The sequence below is a fragment of the Lactuca saligna genome, chromosome 9 (genome assembly GCF_052625555.1).
Source record: "Lactuca saligna cultivar CGN05327 chromosome 9, ASM5262555v1, whole genome shotgun sequence".
Classification (NCBI taxonomy): domain Eukaryota; kingdom Viridiplantae; phylum Streptophyta; class Magnoliopsida; order Asterales; family Asteraceae; genus Lactuca; species Lactuca saligna.
Window position 1 is genome coordinate 174,745,075 of NC_136425.1, and position 19,400 is coordinate 174,764,474.

Genomic DNA, 19,400 nt, shown 5'->3' on the forward strand with positions numbered 1-19,400 from the left:
GCAACCCAAAAGGACCATGCACAATCGGGTCAAGTACATACCAAAATAGTTATGGACTTAGACACTAATCTAACACTTAGTCCCTACACATGAAAGATTACCTTAATTCCCCTTTCATAACCATAACCCATTAAGGGTCAAATTTGGTCAAAGTCAAAATTAACATCCTGGTCGAAGTCAACATTCCGGTCAAAGTCAACATTCTAGGTTGATTCAACACGTCGAGTTGATCCCTTTAACTCGTCGAGTTCCGTAAATCATAAAATCCTAAAATCGCGATCCAACTCGTCGAGTTCTTTCGTGAACTCATCGAGTTCCTCCCTATCAACATATTCAGGACTTCTCAAATCATCCTGTCGAGTCCATCCTTGAACTCGTCGAGTTCTTCCTTTTACAAAATCGGGACACTTCGATCCAACTTGTCGAGTTCCTCTATGAACTCGTCGAGTTCTTCAGTTTGTTAAGCTTTCTTAATGTATTAAGAAGTCCCATGTTACAGGGCTGAATATACATCTAGGAGGGTAAAGTTTCTGACTTTACCCATTAAGACACATCCTAGAAGAAATGAGCTCTAACCCTAACTCAAAATGGCTTGGATCCCACTCCAAAAATCAGCAAAACTTCAAAATAAGTCATGGTGTCACAAATATGGACTCTGGGGATGATTTGGTCACGTAAATTTCCTATCTTTACTTGTATGCATGACCTACTTGGCTCAAAAGACCAAAAGATGGTCTAAAAGTTGCATGGGACTTCCATGGCCATAAAGTTGGCACCTTTATGCCATGAAGTCCCCTCAAGACCTTAGATCTAAAGGGTTTTCCCACATAGGACGTCCAAATCTCAAAAAACAACATAATTGGACCAAAACATGAAGGAAGCATCCTAAAACTTTATCTAAACATGCTATAGACAAGGTAGGAGCTTTATACCTCAGATGAACCAAAAATGAAGCCCAACTCCTAGATCTATTCTCCTCTTACACGCCGTTGCTCCTTCTTCAAGTACCCTCTTCTTCAAAATCACAAAGAATGAACAAAAGTTGGCTCAAACTCTAAAAAATGAATTAGGGTTTCGTGGTTAGGGTTTGGGGAAATGGAGGCTGGAAATGATGCCAGCTTATGGGGGTTAAGGTGTTTAAATAGGGTGCAATACCCAGAAAATTAGGGTTTCATTCTGCCAGCCTACTCGTCGAGTTGAGGCTTCTCAACTCGTCGAGTAAACTTCTTAATCCGCGTCCAAAATCCGTTTCTACTCGACGAGTTTGGGGGCTCCATCTCGTCGAATTTCTATACAAAAATGTATAATTATAAATTAAATATATACTAGGAACCAGACGTTACAAGTTGTTTACTTTCAGGAAACTTGTAGATATGAATTACTTATAGGCAAAATTCCTACTAAATTAGCTACAAATGAAAAGATCGTTTTCAATTGTATTTTCAAAACCAAGTGTTAAATAACTAAATGTAGATTAGTTGGGTAAAAATGATGTTAAAATTTTCAGATGCTTTTGAATAAGAATTTTCATGAATGGAAGTGTGTTAAATTTATTATTTGACGTAATTTTTGTTTGGCTAAATCGGTAACTTTTTATGATACACAATATATATTTGATTATTTTTGAAAAAGAGTGTTTCACATGAAATTTTAGGTGATAATAAGTTAACATAATTTGAATTTTATTGTGTGTAGGTCCTCCGCTCCATATTTGATCTTTTGAATGCAATAATTGTTTTTGTTGAGTTATTTATTGTAGATATGTTTACCTGTAGATTGTTATAGGCTTACACATTGAATTTTATCACAAATTGTGTATGTTTTATATAAGCATATTTATAATTGATAATTTGCTAGTTGACGCATTTTTCTTTGTGCCTTACGGTGGAAGAAAGGTACCCAACTACTCAAACCGATCCAAACTGAAAGAAAAATAAATGAAGAAATCTTACAAAAATTACGGAAATTGAAGTATAAGCTTGCAAATTAAAGACCTTAGAAATTGTGACCGCTAAATAACATATGGCTAGATGTAAATTGTGTTGTTTGATATATATACACAAATTTTGAAGCTTTTTGATGTAAACCTACTCGAGAGTTTTTTTTTTTTGTTTTTTTTTTGTACCTTTTTTGGTAATTTAATTGTTTACAAGGTTGTCTTTAGGTAAGCATGAGCTTCAAACAAATAAGCTTTTGCTTCCTATGCACTCACTTGGTATTAGGAGAGAAAGAAGGAGACGAACTTCAAAGGAATTCAGATGTTATTGAGATACTTAAAATGCATTTTACTTTATTTGAATCCATTTTATTTTTTTGTATTAAAATTGTATTATATGTTTTTGGTATGTAATTCACATCAAACCCATACAAAGCATGGACACCCACACTAGTAATAGATTAAGATTGATGACTACTAATTATGCACTCTATTGGTATGTCTTTCAAGCAATTGCATTTAAATGCCATGCTTTATAAATTTTTAGGTCTGTTTTGCTCAACCGCCACTCAGTTATTAGGCAACTGTTAATCTTTAAAAACCTTCATATGTATCAATAACATAACGAAAATGACTTGCAAGATAATTATATATTCGTCTTGTTCACAGTTAGGCAACTTCATTTTTTTATATATATTTGACCATTTAACTTGTTAAATGTGTTCACATGTTACCAATGTCACCTGCTATAACATGTGATAATGGTAATATATGAACACATTTAGCAAGTTAAATGGTCAAATATGTATAAAGAAAGTTGTCTAAATGTGTATAATTTTTATTTACAAATTTTTTAAGACTTGTTATAATTACTTACAATATTTTTATAATATTTCTTTCTTATAGGTTTTTCAAATACAACGCTTTAAACTTTGTTATAATTTTTTTTAAACTTTCTTTTTATACTTTAATATTGTAACATACACGTTTTGAAATCGTGTTTTGTAATGAATAAAATTGTGAAATACTATGTAAAATTGAGTGTTGAGTTCTAACAGATGGTTTTTACTAGAAATAAAGTAAAATTATGTTTAGAATCACTCAGAAAATATTGGAAGTCTTATGAAATTCCAATTAAAAGCCAAATAGTGAAATTTAGCGAAAATATAAAATTTTAAATAAGTAAAATTTTATTATTTAATGTTGTAGAGAATCTCGTTAGAAACTTGTAGGCGAAAACCTCGTCGAAATCCGAGTTATAACGAAGAAGTTATGACCAAACGAAGATCCACGACAAAACCGGCACGGCACCGAATGACGTAAAAAGTGAGTTTTTGATAAACTACTTTTTAGCCTTATTAATCTAAATGAAAATCGTAGTATTTGTTAAACCGAGAAGTTTGATAAAAAGAACGCCAAAATCTGACTTCGTATGAGGAAGTTATGATTTTTTGAAGTTTCAACTTAGCAGTAGACAGCTAAAAACTCGAATTTTAGATCGAGCGATATTTGACCGATACATCCTAAACGAGAATCGAAGGTCTCGTCATATGTAGTACAACGGTAAAAAGTCTGACAAAAACGGATGTCGGATGAAAAAGTTATGAATTTTAGAAGATTTGGGTGCATTTCTCGAGAAATTCGCATGGTTAAGAAGAAGCCACGTCACCTCGCACGAAGCAGGTACGTCACCGAGTTCGTGGCCCAATCCGAGAAGCAACGTGTGTCATCTTCTGATTTGCCCGAGGCCGAGGTCCAGTAAGATCTGGACACACCTCACATCGGTGGCTAATCCGATGTGAGCCACGTCTCGCATACCCACCTCCGACGAACCCTCGCTGCTGATGCCACCGAGCTGCTTCGCAAGCAGCTTCGTCACCCTTCGGTCTGAGCTTCGCACAGGCGACGTGGTCCCTTCTCAGCCACAAGTTCCGAACCCTCGGCCCTATATAAAGGGAGGCTGCGAGACCTTCCGACTAGAATCCCAAATTTGACAATTTTAACCCTCTTTCCATATTTTCTTCATTTTGACTTTTCCCAAAGCCCCGGTATCAATTTTAGCACCCAAAACACATCCCGAGATCCCCGAGAAGCCCGTGAATTTTATCTTTTCGGTTTTGAAGCCCTACCTTCGCAGAGCCCGGTTTTCAATTAAGCTCCTGGTTTTCAACATAGAAAGACATATTTAAAGCCGAAGTGCTATCCAAATTACTATTTTAACCCCCGGTTAACTTAAGGTGAGCTCAATATATAGGAACAATTGTATGTTATGTTTTATATGTGCTATGTGCTTTTCAGTGTTATTATTCTGAGTTATTTTCTCGTGTTATTCGCTATGTTTATAGCAATTGTAATACCTTTGACCATGTAATCAGTGAAAGGACTTAGATTCACATTGGTACTGGGACGTAGCCTCTGGCCATGTAGAGCATGTCTCCGTAATAGAATGACTTCTATTCTATGGCATTGGCAAATGGTTACACAAGACTATAAGCCTGAAATCTAACAAGATGTTAATTAGAAATTGCATGTCTTCTATACCATTTGGGCCAAAGATTTATTGATGTATATCAAGAATTGAAAAGTATATCTTTGAATAAAGTCTTTGATTGATATGAACGCTTGTCACATGATCTCACATACATCTTGTTGTTCCTCTTTGCTTTTGCCACATTGAAGTATATATGGCATAACGTTATATTGTATCTATTATTGAACTCACTAAGCGTCACCACTTACCCTATCAATGTTTAACAATTGCAGGTAAAAGTAACTAGTATGTTTACATACTATTGAAAGATTTAGAATAGTTTGTAATAGTACTTTTGTACTACAGTTTATGTTTGTATAAATTACAATATCCTGGGTAGTTATGTAATATACATAACACTATGTAATAGAAGGTTTGTATCCAATAAGTTGTAATTCCCTTTATCAATGTAAAATATTGTTTTTATGAATATGCAAATAAAATGTTTTAGAGTAATGATATTGTGAAGTATGAAAGTTTGGATCTTTCAAAAATGCGAAAGTTGGGGTCTTTCAAATATATTTTAATACAAATGCTTTTAAACCAAATTTTTTATAAATGTTTTAATTTTTTCTTACAAGTTTTGAATTTTTTTTTTACATTTTCATACAACTTTTTTATAAAGTTCATATAGTATTTCTAAACTTTCTTTTACAAAATTTTAAAGTGTTTCATAGATTTTTTAAGACAATATAATATTTTTTATAACATTTTAAAATACTTTCGTTAAATACTAGTTTAAAACATTATATTAAAAAAAAATTAAAAGTTTATAAACTTCTAATTAAAAAGTATTAAAAAGTTGTAATAATTTTAAAATATTTACATTATATAGATTTTTTTGTTTTTTTATTTGCTAAGTAATATTTTATTTTTATTTTTTTTTAAGATCCTTCATACCTATTATTACATATTTAATTCTGTTGTTAGATATTAATTACTTTAAAAATATTGTATATGATTAAAAATAAAAGAAAAAATTATAAGAGGTTATATAAAATATTTTACAAAACAAAAAACATATTTATTAATTTCAAATTAAAATTTAGAATTGATATTTAATTAAAATTTAGAAAATTATGGATATTTTAAAAATAACGTTTGAAAAAAAATAATATAAACAAATATGAAAAATAAATCTCTATTAAAAATTGAGAAATTGACTTATCAAAGTAATTAATTTTTCGTTTTGTTCGTATTTAAGTAATTTTTTTATACACATTTAACTATTTAACTTGTTAATTCGTTGATATATTACCGTGAAAAAACATCATAAATGGTCCATATGGTTTCCCAAAACCTGAAGTTTAGTCCCTGTGGTTTAAAAACATCATAGATGGTCCCTGTGCTTTCAAAACTTTTGACGATTGGTCCTTATTGCTAACCCCGTTAAGTTTGTCCGTTAACTAAAGGGCATTTTCGTCTTTTCACGATCACAAGGACCATTTATGAAGTAGATACACCATTCCTTCGGCAGATTGTGGAGACACGTAAACCAAGAAATTGAGGTTTGAGACCCTTCAAATCGATGGAAGACCCATCTGACTCAGTTTCAACCTCCATAAATCGAACAATGGTGCAAATGTTCTTACCGTCAATGATGGGTCTTCCATGTCACCGAACAAATACAACCATCGAACCTAGTTAAATATCCATGTGAAAACCACACACATAACTTCTCATTCTTCTTATTATCTGTTTCTGATTCTCCCTTCTTTAACCGAAAACTGATTTGTAGGTTTGATTTTTCCCTAATCCATTAACGCCGATCTGCAGTCTGTTGCCGATCTTTGCTCGGCTGCTATCGATCCTCGGTGCCACTTCTCCCTTCCTCTACATTTACTTGGACCTACTCAGATTTTTTTGTCTGAAATGCTATCATCCGTCTGCTACCACTGATCCTCGCCATCGTTAACTTTGTTTAGAAGGTAGAAAGAGACGAGAGAGGGACATAGGGGTGGATGAGATGAGAGGTTGCGATTTGGCTGTTGTCCGAAATCTAGACGTGCAGGGGTGGCGGAGACGAGAGGCCCCAGTTGAGTGGTTCCGGCCAAGGATATCACCGGTGATGGTGGGCTGAGAATGTGATTAGAGTATAGAGGTGGCAGTGGTACTTTTAGGGTTCATAAAAGAGAAAGAAATGATGTTGCGGTGGTAACGATGGGGCATTGGAGAGAGAGAGAAAGAGAGAGAGAGAGAGAGACCTTTAACATTAAATAATAATAATAATTATTATTATTATTATTATTATTATTATATTAAGTAAGAGAAAAACTTCATAAATGGTCCCTGTGATCGTGAAAAGACGAAAATGCCCTTTAGTTAACAAAAAAACTTAACGGAGTTAGCAATAAAGACCAATCGTCAAAAGTTTTGAAAGCACAGGGACTATCTATGACGTTTTTAAACCACATGGATTAAACTTCAAATTTTGAAAAACCACAGAAACTATTTATGATGTTTTTTCTATTACCGTTGTCATCTGCTATATCAGATATGACAATGATAATATTTAAATAAGTACAAATATTGTTAAATGAAATCATCTATTGCTGATTAGTCCGGAATATATATCACTGTTGTCCGATACGTGATGTTATTTCAAAATTGAATTCAAACATGAAAATATATAGTCTAAGTTAGTAGTTTCCCAAACTTGAAGGGGTCTAAGTATAACAATAGCCAAATCTTCACCTTTGCCCAAGAGATACGGCGGCGCATAAAATCATGAACAAAAGTTATTTTTCCTATAATAATCATTTCACGTATAAATAGTTGAATACACATTATTACATTACACACTGTACATGCTTATGCTTTTTAGAACTATAGTGGCAATTTGGTAATTCTTCTGCGACGGTTTGTCTTTCTACTTTATATAACTTGGGTTCATACGTGCTGCAGGCATGCATGTACCTTTCCGCCTCCAGCTTTCTCTATCTATCACAGTCTCACTTATTATAGCTAATAACAATGGCGGAAATTGCAGGCATCCATAAACAGCAAATGAAGAGGAAACCAAGCAATGAAGTCGTGAAAGAGAAGTGGGCGAAGCATTACTCGTCGAATCACCAGATATTGTTGGTTGGTGAAGGAGATTTCTCGTTTTCTGTGAGTCTGGCTATGGCTTTTGGCTCTGCTTCCAATATTGTAGCTTCTTCCATCGACTCTTATGGTAAATCCTCCTCTCTACATTAAATCACCATTTCTGAACGTTTATCATGTCTAAGGTTTCCATGATCAAGTGTTTTTCTGGTAGAATTGACACGAAAAAAGAGTTAAATTGTTCAGAATATTTTGAGTTGTTTCTTAATAATACTTGAGTAATATCATTATCTGGTCTTGTGATTTGGGATAATTTCATTTTACTAGATTATCTTATCAAGAATTACAAGAATGCAAAAGCAAACTTGGATATCTTGCGTGAGTTTGGAGCCCAACTGTTGCATGTAGTTAATGCAGTCAAAATGAAGAATCATACTGACCTTCGAAAGCAGAAGTTTGATCGCATTGTATATAATTTCCCACATTCTGGTGATCGAGGGAAAGAAAGTGATGAAGATATCATTGTGTAAGATTCTTTTCTTGTTTAATTAACCATTTAAAAGAAACATCTAACTTATTTATATATCCTTTGTACTCCTTTCTTTTGTTTTCATGATTTCCCATTTGGTGTTGGTTCAAAGTTTCTTGTGGAATGCGAGGGCGATGTTGCGTCCAAAAGGTGAAATACATGTAACCCACAAGACCACACACCCATACAGTTCTTGGAATATTGAAGAATTGGCAAATGAATGTGGTTTAACATTGGTTGAATGTGTCAAAGTTCAAGATTGAAGATTATCCTGGTTACAACAACAAAAGAGGAGATAGGAGGAATCCTGACCCCTATCCTTTCCTCTAGGGAAATGCAGTACTTTCAAATTCATGGTTTCTTCAAATGCCAAGAAATCACCTCCAGAATTTCCATTTCAAAAACGACTGAAAAAAACACTTGAAGAAATGAATCCTATTGCGGAGTATTTGATTGATGCCGATGGGTTAACTTATTTGACTGAATGTTTAATTCCTGATCTGTTTTATTTGGAGACATCTTCATCGGATGTGGGTACGAGTCAGCGTCGTCATATTTAGTGGGGGATCTTGTAAAACTGGTTTTTGTCTTTTTGCTGAAACTTTTGTGGTTTTCTTAATCAGGCCAGGTGTGGCTGTGTCCCTTTTTTTTAATTGTTGAATGTTACCAACTGTTGCTTATGATATGAATGGAAATTGTTTTCTTATTTTTATTTTTATAATGATACATATTTTTAGAAAGACTAGATGTTTTAAATGGTCCTTGTGATTTCTTAGATTTGCATGTTTCATTCCATGCTTTTTTTTTCATTACTAGAATGTTTATGTATTGTATGGTTGGTCCCTCACCCATCAAAAATTACATTCATATCCTTTTAATTTTATTTATCTTTTTTCCTTTATCTAGTTCTGAAACGATGACTTCTAAATAAAACAAACGTGATGTGGATCGACATAGATCAATATTATTGAGGTTAGTGAAGTGTGCAACCATCTTTATGCCTTCACAAGCACAAAGTTATTACTCTCTGCTCCGGAGATAAAGCCAATATTTCTTGCATACAAGACCATAAACTTATTTGTCTTTGTCGGTTTCAAGTATACCCAAAAATGATTGAAGCTCGTGACACGTTAATAACTCGTTAATGCATGTCTTGTCTCCTTTTGTTACTTCTCCGGTTATGCCTTTTTCGATGAGCTCACCCATTTGGTATGATCGATCGATGAATCGTGTGATTTTCAACTGGTCCAAAAGAAGTATGATTTATCGATGAATCATTTGCTAAATTGAGTAATCATGTCGCCTTCTTTTGAACCAATAACTCACTACGAAGACAAAATGGTTGATATCTAGATCGTTGGATAATAAGTAGGAGTAGAGGTGGCAAATCGGGCGATCATGTCGTGTTTCTGCCTGACACGACACGACAAGGTTGTATATAACACGAACACGACACGACACAATGTCGTGTTGTTTTTTAACTAACATGAAAACGAACCGATTAAAAAACGACAAACACGATACGGCAAAGATAACATAATAAAAAAATAGTATATTTAATTAATATTTAATCATACATAGCACGAAAAACACGACAAATAAATGCTAATCGTATCAATTTCGTGACGAATTTTAAACACGAACACGACACGGCACGACATCGTGTTTTTTACACTTAATACGAACACAACACGAACACAAATTTGGATTTCAGTTTCGTCCCAATTTCGTTTCGTATCGTGTATTTTTACCATATCGTGTCAACAATTGTCACCCCTACGAATCAACTGTGAAGAGGCATACATGGAAGTGAGATGGAGTGAGTGTAGGGCTTAACAAGTCTTTATAATAGGTTATTAACTAGATTTGATTTTAGAGATTAAAAACTAATAATAAATTAAATGAAGGGTGAAATAGTAATTTCAAGTTAAATTTGTAACAAAATAAAACATAAGACTAATCACGCAAAAAGTTGAAACAAAATGTACCATTCTTGTAATGAAAAAAAAAAGTTAAGAAAGTCGTGTGCACCCTTCTACGTAGTACATGGTGGAAAAGATCGGTCAAATGATTATGGTCATGCCAATAGAGATGCAAACAAAAATCGGTTTCACTATTCAAAACCGGATTCAATACGAAACCGGACTGGGTTAAAACCGGTTTTGATCAAATCGGATCGAATCGGTTTTAAAACCGGATTTTCAGTCAGATCATAATCCTATATTCCTAATCGGAGTTGATACTGGATCGTAAACCGGATTTGCTAAAAACCGGATCCAAATCCGTCTCAAAATTCGCTTAAAACCTACTAAAATCAGTTTAAATCGGATTAGAATCAAATTCGGATTCGGTTGGAATCGAATCAGATTTTTGATGACGTATGCGAAACCGGGTCGGATTCGCATTTTGTGCATCTCTACATGCCAATGTCGATCTCTTCATGAGAGTAACAGTCGGTGGATCAACAGGAGAAGGGAAGGTAGCGACAGAGGAGAAAGAAATAACCTCCCAAAAAAACATCATTAGCCATTGCTTATTTAGAAGCATTCTCTTAGTCAGCGGTGCAACGAGACGAGGATATGGTTTTGTTATCAATATGTGACATATATTCAACATCGCATATGAGAGAAGGCAATCATTTTATATGGGGTTTCTCCGATGAAAGAAGGGTGTCAGATAACAAGTAGATGATTGATGACATTGCAATGACAAATGTGTCAATGAGATTAAACAATGCGACATATATCTTTTTTGAAGAATGAGTAGATTGTAGAAAATAAATAGAAAAACGACCATCTTTGTTTTAATTTACTAAATACAATTATCTTGTAAATAAATTTGAAAATACATGTATTTAGTAAATATTTATTCAAAAGACAATATATTTGTAGAAAAAACTCCATTAATTTGTCATCTCATAAAAGGTCGGTTTGCTAATTTGTTTTACATTCTCACAAATTGAGTGATTATTTATACAAGGAGGACATCAATTCCACAAACAATATGTCAATCTCTAAATCTTTCAATTATCTTCACGTGTCTCTAAATCATTTAGAGGTTGTCAAATAGCCTCTTATTGTATTTGCCCTTGTTAGAACTGCAAGTGCTTCATGTCTCTTTGAATTTACCCCTTGCAATACCCACAAAATTTAATTTCTTAATCTTATCGCTGATGTAATTAGTAAAGATGGAGTTAATACAATGTTTAAAGTCACAAGGTTACTAAAAAAACGATGAAAGTTTGTTGTAATACCAACCAATGACCACCCTATTTCTAAACATGTTTCTTAATTATAAAAATGAGATTACTATATAAGTAATAATGATCTGATAATTTTGTTAATGTGTTATCTAATAAAAACATCTTATAACGAAAAACAAAAAATCATTTTCTTTAGTAATCTAGAAATAGTGGTTGTCCATAACATACACAATACACTCAAAATATACTAATATGGACCAAATTTGAAGTGGCCCAAATTTTGAAATAACAAACCCAAAATTGGGCTTAGAATCGGATCACAGTTAAAGCTTTTAAAGTAAGACATTTTCAATTTCAGCTAATGCTAGAAGAGTTCCCTTGAACGACAAGCGAATAGATCGATCAATTCATAGTTCCACCGGCAAAGAATTTCCGATGGCGAGCGAAGGCGAAGATGCGGTGGTTCGTCGCCGTGGAGCGGTAACCGAGTACCGGAAGAAGATGCTTCAACACAAAGAGCTCGATTCTCGAGTTCGAGGAGGTTAGAGTCTCCCACATTAATCTAATTTCATCTGTTGATTTAGGTTTACGTGATTTATTTGTTTCAATTTGCTTTGGAATACTTAATCCGATAATATGTTATGGTCCGATGAATTGTTTGTGTGTTTATCTTATCCAGGGTTTGAACTTTTTGTATTATGCTAATTTACATCTATCATGCTGTTACTTTCTGAGGTTTTATGTTCCTTTTATGTAAAATTGGACATTTCGATAAATTCTTCCTTTCGTGGAAGTTGAGTAAGCGTAAACGTTGCTATTTCTTCTTTTTGTTCTTGTTTACTATTGAACCTTTTGTGTTCTGTGGCAAGCTGGAGAAATGTGATGAAGCAAATCAGCGAAATTATGAAATTTTGATGCATAGAAGTTATGATCTTTTCACGACTGTATTTAATTTTTTGTGCATTTGTTTTCATGTGGGATTAGAAGTTGTATCTAGGACATAGCTCATTCAGCTTCTCCATTGGCATAGTCGATTACACATCCAAGAAAAGAATATTACCTTCAAGCTATTAATTCTTTTGTTGCTGTGTTTCTGATTCTGTTAACCATATAATATTCGTAATTTAACCTTGCTCTTGTTCAGAAATGAATGCTTGTTTATGAGATCCCTCATCTTTGCATAACATTCTACTTTTCACTTAAAAGATGATTTGTCTTGAAGCTACTACTTTATTCCCTCTCAAAAGGTAGACTTCAAAGGAAATCATGTTCTTGACAATGTGCCATAACTACTTCCATAGTGTTTCCGAGTAAATTATGTGTTTCATTTGTAAAAGTTTTCTTTCTTTTGCTTATGATAAAAATAATATGAATTCATATGCAGTGAGAGAGAGTTTGCGAAGTACAAAGAAGGATTATGCAAAAACAGAAGATGATTTGAAATCCCTTCAAAGTGTTGGACAGATAATAGGCGAAGTCTTAAGACCTCTTGACAACGAACGATGTAACTAACTTCTTTCTTTATTATTCCAACATAAAAAAAAATCTTTCCTTTCTCCTTTTTTCTTTTTTTAATATATCTTTTTATAAATTTATCACAGTGATTGTTAAAGCAAGTAGTGGCCCAAGGTATGTGGTTGGATGCAGGAGTAAAGTGGACAAAGAAAAACTCACTGCTGGAACTCGTGTGGTTCTTGACATGACTACTTTGACCATTATGCGGGCCCTCCCTCGTGAAGTTAGTAGATTTTTAGAAAGAAAAAAAAAACTCTTTCTTTTTTCTATATCTTTTAATTCTTTAATTAATTGATTTTGATGGTTTGACCAATGTTTTTTAAGGTTGACCCGGTTGTTTACAACATGCTTCATGAAGACCCTGGGAACATCAGCTACTCTGCAGTTGGTGGGCTTTCAGATCAAATTCGTGAACTTAGGGAATCCATAGAGTTGCCTTTAATGAACCCTGAACTCTTCATAAGGGTTGGAATCAAGCCCCCCAAGGTACATTTTTTTTAGGGTAAATTACACGGATAGTCCCTGTGGTTTAGGGTAATCTGCGTGTTTGGTCCCTAACAACTTTTTTTAACTCGGACCGTCCTTACTTTATATTTTTGTTGCACGCTTAGTCCCTATCTAACCTAAAAAGACTATTTTGCCCTTAATGACTATTTTTATTTTGTTAGTTCTTTTTATATTATTCCAGTTATTATTAATAAATTAAATTATTAATATATTGCTGGAAAAATGATTGATTCCAGCTTAATCCTCTACGGTTCTTACCACCACCTCCAGTCACCGGCACCAAATCCGGTCATCATCTCCGGCCAAAGATCCATACCACATAAATTATCCAAAAATCAAAATAAAGCCATCTAACGTTCAACACTAAATCTGAATATACATCTAAAACCAAACTTGTAACTCAAATTCAACACCAAAATAAAACCAGAATATGATGTTGAATCCTAGAAGAAAACCAGATTCAGGTGAATCCCCTTACCCTTTTGTCGAAAGTAGAAGAAGACCTTTTGATGCCTTCACCGCTTAACGCCTATCCAATCGATGAGGTATCCTAGAAATAATTGTGGTCTTGAAAATCAATGAAAATAAAGAAGATCGATGATGGGAAATCGACATTTGAAACCCAAAAATCCAGTCTAGAGACCGATAATATCAATGATAAACCAAATCGTTTTTTGTTCCATGTGAGAGAAGGGGTAATTCAGTGGGTTCGAAACTGAATAAAGGGGGGAACAAATAAAGACCCTACCGATCTTCAGAAACCCTAGAATCCATCTTCACCATTGCCAAAGTATTTTTCCCACGAACAAGAACAAAAATTGGTGCTTCAGAAACCCTAGTTCCCATCGCCGGCTGCCATGGTTGAGCTTTCTACAATTTCCGACATATAATAACAAGAGAACAAGGTGTGAAAACCCTAGATCCCTTACCAGGTTGTGCGATTTGTAGTTTATGTTTGCCAAAGAAACACCGACTTTCGACGTTGGTTCTTTTTTATTTAATATTGCATCTGATTGGTGGCGGTGGCTCGCCGGAGAATATATAAGTGGTGGTGTTGCTGGTTTGTTTGAGAAGGACACGAAAACGATGGAGGTGGAGGGTGGGGTTTTATGGGAGGGGCTGAGGAGGTGGGCCCACATATCTAATTAATATTTTTTTTCATATATATTAATATTTGTTTTTAATAACTAATATTTTAAAAAATGGTAAAAGAAATCAGTAAGGGTAAATTAGTCTTTTTAGAACGGACAAGGACTAAGCGTGCAACAAAAATATAAAGTAGGGACCGTCCGAGTTAAAAAAAGTTGTTAGGGACCAAACACACAGATTACCCTAAACCACAGGGACCATCCGTGTAATTTACCCTTTTTTTTATAATTTTATATTGTCATGATCATGTAAAATTACTAATATACCCTTTAATCTGTTTAGGGTGTTCTTCTTTATGGACCTCCTGGTACTGGCAAGACACTACTAGCAAGAGCAATTGCCAGCAATATAGATGCTAATTTCTTGAAGGTATTTCTTTTTTTTTTTTCTTTTTGTGTAATTTACAAAAACGGTCCCTGTCTTTTCTGGTTTTTATTGTGGTAGTCCGGAATTGAAATCTTTTTCAGGTTTGGTCCTTATTTCAAGGCCCAGGTATCAAAATTTGATATAGAAATTTCAAATAAGGACCAGAATTGAAGAAAAAAAAAGTTTCAGTTTTGGACTAAACATGGTAGAAATCAGAAAGTACAGGGACAATTTTTTGTAATTTATTCCTTTTTGTAATATGTGTGTGGAAAAATGTTTACAGGTTGTTTCAAGTGCGATTATTGATAAGTATATTGGTGAGAGTGCAAGGTTGATTAGGGAAATGTTTAATTATGCTCGTGATCACCAAGTAATACGGCTTAAACCCTTGATTTTTAAATATTATTTGGGTATTTATAATCAGGCTAATCACAAAAATAAACAAAAATAGGAAGGTAATATTAATAGCACAAATCACCTTCCCATTTCTGATTATATTCGTGATTATCCCCAATTATAAGTCTATAATATTTCCTTAATTACATTCTTAACGATTTTTTTATAAATTATTATTGAAGCCTTGTATCATATTCATGGATGAAATTGATGCGATTGGTGGACGTAGATTCAGTGAGGGAACAAGTGCAGATCGTGAAATCCAAAGAACACTCATGGAGTTGTTAAATCAACTCGATGGATTCGATCAACTTGGAAAGGTTTAAATCAATTTATATAATTCAAAATATATAATTATTTTCTTGATTTTATAAATGGATGTTTTTTTTTTGGTAGGTTAAAATGATAATGGCGACAAACAGACCGGATGTGTTGGACCCGGCTCTTCTCCGACCCGGTCGACTCGATAGAAAAATAGAGATTCCATTGCCCAATGAGCAGTCAAGAATGGAAATTCTTAAAATCCATGCTGCTGGGATTGCTAAACATGGTGAAATTGATTATGAGGCAGTTGTCAAGCTTGCTGAGGTAAAACATAAAACCTTAAAAAAAAAAAAAATGTTGTATATATTTTGATTGTGAGATTTGTGGGTTTTTATTTTGTTTTATTTTATTTAATGGGTTTTTAGGGATTTAATGGAGCGGATTTGAGGAATGTGTGTACGGAGGCAGGTATGAGTGCGATTCGTGCAGAGCGTGATTATGTCATCCATGAAGATTTCATGAAGGCTGTGCGGAAACTGAATGAGGCCAAGAAGCTTGAATCCAGTGCTCATTACAATGCTGATTTTGGAAAAGACTAGGAACAGATGACAACATTACGTAGTACTTGTAGTTTCCAAAGTTTGCACTTGGATTTACCTTATCATTTGCTAATCTTCACATTTATTTTTTTTAAATGCCAATAGACTTTTAGCATTTTATACGTTCTGGAAATTGATTATTAGGCTTATTCTCTCCATTGACGTTACATATTAAATTAACTACTTATATATAAAATAACATTCACTCTTTCATCATTTGCATAATAATATATTATTTTTATGCAAAATATGCAACTATTGCCAAATCATGTAACTAGTCATCCTAGGATGAACCAAATATTGTGTCTTGTTATGTGGGACAATTTTATAAATTGATGAGATGTTAGGTGTTTACTTGTGTCTTCAAACAACTTTTTTTTAGTTCTTTTGCATTGCAACACTGTAGTAGCATGTTTTCTTGGTTTTACCATTTACCTGTTAAATGAATTGAAATTATAGCAATTATAGTTTGTTTCAAATTGAAGCAAATCTTATTGACAGTTTTGCATCTCTCTCTCCTTGTCAATTACAACATAAATTGTTCAATACAATTTTATCAAAACCAGGAAAGGAAAATGCTGAAAGTTTTACTATTCCCACTCTAAACAATCCACAGCTTGTTGGTGTAACTGTCTGTTCCCAGCCGCCACTACATTAAAACCTGCAAACACACAACACATGACTATGAAAACCAAAGCATCCAAAACATTCCTTATTTGGTAAGTTTAAGGTTTAAAATAATCAAGTCTTGTAAGATGAATATTACTTGTTGGTTTTGAAGTGGAAGAAGCCACCCAGCTAAGCTCATTCCCTTTCCAATCAGTTATCACTCCACCAGCCCCTTCTATCACCGGTATTAGCGAAAGAAAATCATATGGCTGCAATTTAAAACATATCAAAAATCAATAAGACAAAAAGTGTCCTTGTTTATTTTTTAAACATTTACATTTTTTATCCAGATAATGTAAAAATATACGAAGAAGCAAAAACTCACCTTCAGACCAGACTCTACTACCAGATCTACATGCCCAGAAGCCAGAAGTGCATACGCATAACAATCACATCCATATAAAGGAACTTTCACCTATGAAAAAAATAAATAAATATCATTACGTTTTAATTCTTGCCATCAAACACAACGGAATGGTATCCAGATGCATAAGCACATTAACAGACCTTATCTCTCACTCTAGCAAAAGCCACTACAGCATCGCCACTAAATAGATGTGGACTGGTTGTGTACCTAAGTAGTTTATCATAAATAATGAAACAGGATGTTAAATTGCATGCATATAATGAAACAATTTCATTGTTCAAATAAAAAGAAACAGGGAATGATGAATCATACAGATATGCTTGTGAAAGCTTTGGACAATTGCGAGTGGATATTTCTTCTCCATTTAGTGTAGTAGTTCTTCCAGTTATACCAACCCATCTTTCTCTTAAAATAGGCTGATCGATTACTCCAAGAATCTAATATCAAACGAGACAATATCAATAAAACAGACACCTGTATATTGCAGACATGAAATCTGAGGGATCATATTGATTCATACCGGTTTACCTCTGTGAAGTAAAGCAATGAGGGTGCCAAACACCGGTTTGCCTGAATACAGCAAAAGTAGAAGCTCTAAATTTGACCTAATAATAAGAGTTTCATATACAATCTAGCAGAAAGGTATACCTGTAATGAAGCTCTTTGTCCCATCTATTGGATCCAAAACCCACACATAATCTGCAGATTTCTCTGTACATTGCCAACCGTTCTCCTCGCCATAACTGCAATTGTGTAAATAGTTCCTTTAAATATACGAACAGCCATCTCAATGATATGGAAATCACTGATAAACTGTAAGAATGCTTTCTTCAATGTTCATCTAATTAGTGAGGAAAAAGGCACAATAGCGATCTCAAATCAGGTAACTTACATTGCATGAGAAGGCAAACTCGCTCGTATTATCGAGATCATTGCTTCTTCAGCAGCTCTATCAGCTATTGTCACCGGACCTTAGAAGAATCAAAACAAACAGCAGAAGACATAATAAGAAATTATGTACAAGCAATAAGTTCATCGATCTAGAGTTAACTTTTGAGGTCCAAATCACTAATTTTCGGCTCTAAAATTGATCCATATTCTTCGATTTTTTTCCGTAATATTGGTAGTGAATTGAAGAATGTAGGTAAATAAAAAGAAGCTAAAAAAAGCATAATGTAAAATAATTTTGAAATATAATGTAGAAGCAGAAATTTACTCAAATCTTCTTTGTCGACGATATCAAATTTCTTGCGAAAATACTTGCGAATGACATCGCCGGCGGCGTCGGCTAACTTGGTTGCGACGTTGGCAAAACGATCAAGTTCAGACCCGCTATGTTCGACGCTCGTAACCGCATCAACTCCGTCCGAGATTGTCGACCGCGTTGTAGTCATCGAGAGGATTCGGCGAGAGTTTGTCAAGGCTAGGGTTGACGATGGCGATGAAGACAATGATGATGAGCAGCAGGTCCTATAATTCGTATGGAGGAAAGCACGAGAGCGAGGATCTAGAGAGAGAAAGTGAGATTGAGAGAGCATTTTTGTGGCGGGAAATTGAAGCTTGGAGAGCTCTCTCGCATGGAGGAAGGCGGAGTAGCAGAGGAGAGCGAAGATGGAAATCGGTCAACAGAAGTGTTGTGGACCGTTGGATTATATGCCATGTGAGGAGATCAGGAGACCTTGATTTACTATTTAAAATTATATTTTCCTAGTTTTAATTTGACATTTTTGCCGTGTATACATAAAGGTATTAGTTATTTAGAATATTATTATAATTAAATATAAAGTATATTAATTATATGAAATGTTTTTTCATTGAAAAATGTAAGTGGGATAATGACTTAGGAAGGTAATAACGTTTCCTGTTTGTCCATCTTAGGTTCCTAACGTATTTTTTGTGCGTATTACACCATTAAAGTTATTATAACCGTTTACAAATAGCCCTTTTAACAGGAAGAAGCCGGTAAAAAGATTATTTATAAATGGTTATAACAACCTTAATGGTGTAATATATACAAAAAATACGTTAGGGACCTAATATGGACAAACGGGAAACGTTATTACCCTCCTAAGTCATTATCCCATGAAACTATAAACCCCTATAATAAATTTTTACTTTTTAAATAAGAAACTTATAGGCCTTGGGGTTGGTATTTTGGATGTTTTTAACCTCGGCCTTCTTTATAAATGGAAGTGGCAGTTTCTTAATGACAATGGAGCTCTTCGGGTTTAAATTGTCAAATTTTGTCATGGGGAATGTGGTGGTTTTTCGGACGATTCGAGAATAGGAATTGGAGGGGGTGTTTGGCAAAAGATTGTAGTATCCA

At 34.1% G+C, this 19,400-nt stretch overlaps 3 protein-coding genes across 3 annotated transcripts; 2 read left to right on the plus strand and 1 right to left on the minus strand.

The window, feature by feature from the left end:
• Positions 1 to 7,388: 7,388 nt before the first annotated feature.
• Positions 7,389 to 8,614, plus strand: LOC145016953 (heavy metal-associated isoprenylated plant protein 41-like). Its single transcript, XM_078975098.1, has 3 exons — positions 7,389 to 7,641; positions 7,839 to 8,033; positions 8,119 to 8,614. Exons 1-3 carry the CDS (start codon positions 7,440 to 7,442, stop codon positions 8,301 to 8,303), a joined length of 582 nt encoding a protein of 193 aa, XP_078831224.1. The 5' UTR covers positions 7,389 to 7,439; the 3' UTR covers positions 8,304 to 8,614.
• Positions 8,615 to 11,590: 2,976 nt separating this feature from the next.
• On the plus strand, positions 11,591 to 16,160 carry LOC145017490 (26S proteasome regulatory subunit S10B homolog B-like). The gene is made up of 9 exons (XM_078975514.1): positions 11,591 to 11,783; positions 12,627 to 12,746; positions 12,844 to 12,980; positions 13,082 to 13,243; positions 14,696 to 14,782; positions 15,063 to 15,149; positions 15,358 to 15,495; positions 15,572 to 15,763; positions 15,865 to 16,160. Exons 1-9 carry the CDS (start codon positions 11,678 to 11,680, stop codon positions 16,036 to 16,038), a joined length of 1,203 nt encoding a protein of 400 aa, XP_078831640.1. The 5' UTR covers positions 11,591 to 11,677; the 3' UTR covers positions 16,039 to 16,160.
• A 331-nt stretch (positions 16,161 to 16,491) lies between these two features.
• On the minus strand, positions 16,492 to 18,716 carry IMPL2 (inositol monophosphatase family protein). The gene is made up of 9 exons (XM_078976659.1): positions 18,291 to 18,716; positions 17,967 to 18,045; positions 17,723 to 17,817; positions 17,595 to 17,644; positions 17,387 to 17,511; positions 17,215 to 17,281; positions 17,033 to 17,122; positions 16,805 to 16,916; positions 16,492 to 16,699 (listed from the first exon to the last, which is right to left on the minus strand). Exons 1-9 carry the CDS (start codon positions 18,610 to 18,612, stop codon positions 16,629 to 16,631), a joined length of 1,011 nt encoding a protein of 336 aa, XP_078832785.1. The 5' UTR covers positions 18,613 to 18,716; the 3' UTR covers positions 16,492 to 16,628.
• Positions 18,717 to 19,400: the final 684 nt, after the last annotated feature.

Bases quoted from the DNA above. Each gene is read 5' to 3' on its own strand.
- LOC145016953 (XM_078975098.1), top strand. From the start codon at position 7,440: ATGGCGGAAATTGCAGGCATCCATAAACAGCAAATGAAGAGGAAACCA. The intron at 7,642-7,838 runs GTAAATCCTCCT...TCATTTTACTAG, and splicing joins TTCTTCCATCGACTCTTATG to ATTATCTTATCAAGAATTAC. The intron at 8,034-8,118 runs TTGTGTAAGATT...TCCTTTCTTTTG, and splicing joins AGAAAGTGATGAAGATATCA to TTTTCATGATTTCCCATTTG.
- LOC145017490 (XM_078975514.1), top strand. From the start codon at position 11,678: ATGGCGAGCGAAGGCGAAGATGCGGTGGTTCGTCGCCGTGGAGCGGTA. The intron at 11,784-12,626 runs GTTAGAGTCTCC...ATTCATATGCAG, and splicing joins CGATTCTCGAGTTCGAGGAG to TGAGAGAGAGTTTGCGAAGT. The intron at 13,244-14,695 runs GTACATTTTTTT...TAATCTGTTTAG, and splicing joins TTGGAATCAAGCCCCCCAAG to GGTGTTCTTCTTTATGGACC.
- IMPL2 (XM_078976659.1), bottom strand. From the start codon at position 18,612: ATGCTCTCTCAATCTCACTTTCTCTCTCTAGATCCTCGCTCTCGTGCT. The intron at 17,512-17,594 runs GTATGAATCAAT...GTTTGATATTAG, and splicing joins TACTTCACAGAGGTAAACCG to ATTCTTGGAGTAATCGATCA. The intron at 16,700-16,804 runs GTAATATTCATC...GTGTGTTTGCAG, and splicing joins TTCCACTTCAAAACCAACAA to GTTTTAATGTAGTGGCGGCT.